The sequence below is a fragment of the Octodon degus genome, unplaced genomic scaffold (genome assembly GCF_000260255.1).
Source record: "Octodon degus isolate 3935 unplaced genomic scaffold, OctDeg1.0 scaffold00086, whole genome shotgun sequence".
NCBI classification, from domain to species: Eukaryota; Metazoa; Chordata; class Mammalia; order Rodentia; family Octodontidae; genus Octodon; species Octodon degus.
Window position 1 is genome coordinate 86,349 of NW_004524662.1, and position 3,372 is coordinate 89,720.

A 3,372-nucleotide genomic window follows, 5' to 3' on the forward strand; every position below is an offset into this window, starting at 1 on the left:
GTAGAAATAGATTAGATTATTTTATAATATAAATGCAGTCTCTTTATTAGAGGTTTCCACATCTGTTATTGTTATTATTATTATTATTGTTATTATTGTTATTAAATTTGTGCATTTGGTACAGGGTCTCATTATGGAGCTTGGACTTGTAGTGATCCTCCTGTGTTTAGCCTCCCTGGCGCTAGGATTACAGGCATGCACCACCATGCCCAGAGGTTTGGTGCCCCACAGTGTCTTTTGTCATTGACTGCCATTGAAGGTTGTTCCAATCCAGAGACTTGCCCCAACTGGGTTGAATAGCATGGTAAATGGTTAAAGATAAATGTGCATGGAGAAAATAGTTAGAGATGAGTATTTAGGTGAAATATTTCATCAGACCAAGGGGCCAAATAACATTCCTCCAGCTTTCAGTGTGATCAAATAGTATGTTTTCCAGAAGGAATCAGGCATGACTTCATTTGCTCTATGAATGTCTTCTAAGACTGGAGACTTTGGAGACAATTGAAAGAGATAAGTTGTGTTCAGAGTTCAGAGTGTTTTGAGGGGCAGAACACTTCATTGATAGATAAAGTAGCTTCAGTGCTTATAAGAAAATTAGTCATCTGGGTGAGTTGATTTACTTGAATTCTATGCTTCTTATTCATAATCTTTGAATGTATTCTGAAGTTACAAATATTTTTGGATTTAAGAAGGGATAGTATTACATATCTTGTAATACAATGATGCATATGACAATAAACAATGTCCAACTTACTAATACTGATGCAGCAAAAATGATTACTTTAAACACTTTGAGGTTAAAAACTATGAGGATTTTGTATCACTTCACTTTTTCACACAGTGGTTTATTAGGACATATTTTGTTTCCAGTTTCTTGGATTTTGCAATTGTTGATAAGGGACTGTGGACCAGTATTACTAGGAAACTATGAAGTCCATGCAAGGGGTAGAGGTTTGGGCCAAAGTTTGCATTCGTAGATCTAAAAGTATGTGCTTTCTGAAAACCTTGTCTCTCCTGGTAGCTACATCGAAAAGCCTAAAATTCCTTTACAAATGTGAAGTTCACTGTGCTGTAGGATAGTCATGTAGACAGACAGGACACTAAGGCCCATTTTCCCAGGAAGCAGCTTTATTTGTGCTGGCATTGAGTCAGCTGTCTCATTTCCAAAGGCCAAGTGCCAGAGGTGGTGTAGTTGCTCCTCTTCATACAATTTTTGCGTTTCTGTCTCCTTTGTATTGTCATGCACTAACATTTTACTGTCCTGCTCAGTACACATTGACATTCTACAGTCTTACTGGGTATGATCTATGTTACAGATACATTCGAACTACACATACAACACACAGAGGCTGATATTGCTACATTGAAAAAAGTTCCCACCCTGACACGTTGGGAGGATGCCTACCACTCATCTATAAGAAGACCTGACTAGAACATAAAATTTAAGACTCATATATAGAAGCATACACGATTTAAACCTTTTTATGTAGGTTAAACACAGTTTAAACTTTGACATTCTCTCCAAGGTATCTATTTATAAGTCCCATGTGACTTGGAAGTCTCTGAACCCTCAGCCTGAAGCTGTTTAAGTGGATTTAGCTATTTCTAAAACCCTAGATAACCAGTATTTATGTGGGGAGCCAAAAGAGCCAGAGAACAAAATAAAAGGAAGATAAAAGGAAAAAAAAATAAAATTGCTTCAGGTACGCTAAACCAACAAAGAAAAAAGACACAGACACTCAAGCAATAACTTTTAGATCAGAGTACACTCTCAAATGTTAGCCAAGTTGAGCTATAGCTATAATAATTTGTCGTAGGTTCATTATAAATTGACCAGTCAGAAGTTTTAGGGGTGACCAATTGCTTTAGACTTTCTTGTATTAAACTAAAACCAGTAAAGAGGTTACAGAGAAAGACTTGTTACTGTGGACTGATAACCAGAAACTATCAGGAGTGGAAGGGAAGATCCTTGAATTTTTATTACTTTGTTTTCTAGCTTATCTTTAGAGAAAAAAAATCAACTTTTAATGCAACTACAGATCACATATCAGGGAAAGCAGAGGCCATGAACCTTTAGGCTGTTCATGGTTAGGCCAGTTTCACAACTTCTTGGTAACCAACAGAAAAAAGTTAAAAGGGTCTGAGTTGCCCACCAATTATGCTTAGCCTAGCATTTTACTTAAAATTGATTTTCTATAATTTTGGTTATGCTTCCCTTTGGATGTTAGAGGCCAAGTCAAGTGGAGAGGAGTGCTAGGAAAGAGTGACAGATAAAGCCATATTGCCCTGTGTCTATGAGTGATAAAGAACTTTGAGAAGGAACAGCCTGGGCCCCACCAAACAATTCACACACACATATTTCTTTTTATAAACTTCACCCTCTACAAGCTTTTCCTTGGCATAATTGAAGCTTTCCAGTCCTGTCATTTTCTCTATCTTTCTAGCAGGGAAAACTTTTATCATACAAAATCCTCTTACATTAAAAGTATATCTCTTATATTTATAGCCTTCTTTACATTTTTTCTCTGTCTTATGTACTATAAACTTTTCCATAATGAACCTAGCTGAGGCTACTTAGATTTTAGTCTCTCTCTCTCTCTCTCTCTCTCTCTCTCTCTCTCTCTCTCTCTCTCTCTCTCTCTCTCCCTTCTCCATTGGTCTCACATGGTAGTTTTTAAATTTGACTGTCAACAGACTTTCAAGTAAACTTGAATTGGCATTCTTACTTTAACACCCACAGGAAGCAAAGAGAAGAGCAAGTTAATCATGTTCTTATAGTTGAAGTACCTGCAATCCACAAGAAATGTTTTAAGCTTATTAATTAAATAAAAAATAGCAATTTAAATAGGAAGCCAAAAGTTAATTTGTCAATTAGCCCAGATTTTTTTAATAATGGGCTCTGACTGTGACTCTGGTTTGGCTTTTATACCATAGCATGAACATTTTATGACTCACTCTTTTTATTAGGCTCTGGGAACTTGCACCTTTCTAATTTTTTCCTAAGCCAAGGAAAAGGGCAGTCTTGTTCACCTCATGCAGCTGTGGCCATGGCAGAAGCTGGCCACAGAAGGTGGCTCTTGCTTGGCCGGCACTGGCTCCAGGTGAGATGGAGCCATTGGTCCAGGATATTGGGGCTTTAGGCTAGGATAGGGATTCCAGAGCACCCAATGTGAGAGAGGGAACTGGAGATGAATCCTCTGTTCTTAAGTCCCTGAGTTTTTAGGGGAAAGAACACATCAGTCTCTGCTGCTGACACAGGTATAATCTACCTCCTGAGACCTTGGCCTCCTACCATTAACAAATTAAATCAACAATTGACATACCTAGTTCTTACCTGATCCAAACATTGGCCAAAGATGGATGGCACAAGGA

At 37.8% G+C, this 3,372-nt stretch overlaps 1 protein-coding gene across 1 annotated transcript in view; it reads right to left on the bottom strand.

Moving 5' to 3' along the window:
- Window positions 1-3,116, bottom strand: part of LOC101573749 (thymocyte selection-associated high mobility group box protein TOX-like) — a 19,073-nt gene extending 15,957 nt beyond the window's left edge. Inside the window, exons 1-2 of the mRNA XM_004637109.2 lie at window positions 3,031-3,116; window positions 2,727-2,787 (exon numbers count right to left, since the gene is read on the bottom strand). Of these exons, the coding sequence (XP_004637166.1) occupies window positions 2,727-2,787; window positions 3,031-3,116 (147 nt within the window). The remainder of the gene's footprint in view (window positions 1-2,726; window positions 2,788-3,030) is intronic.
- Window positions 3,117-3,372: the final 256 nt, after the last annotated feature.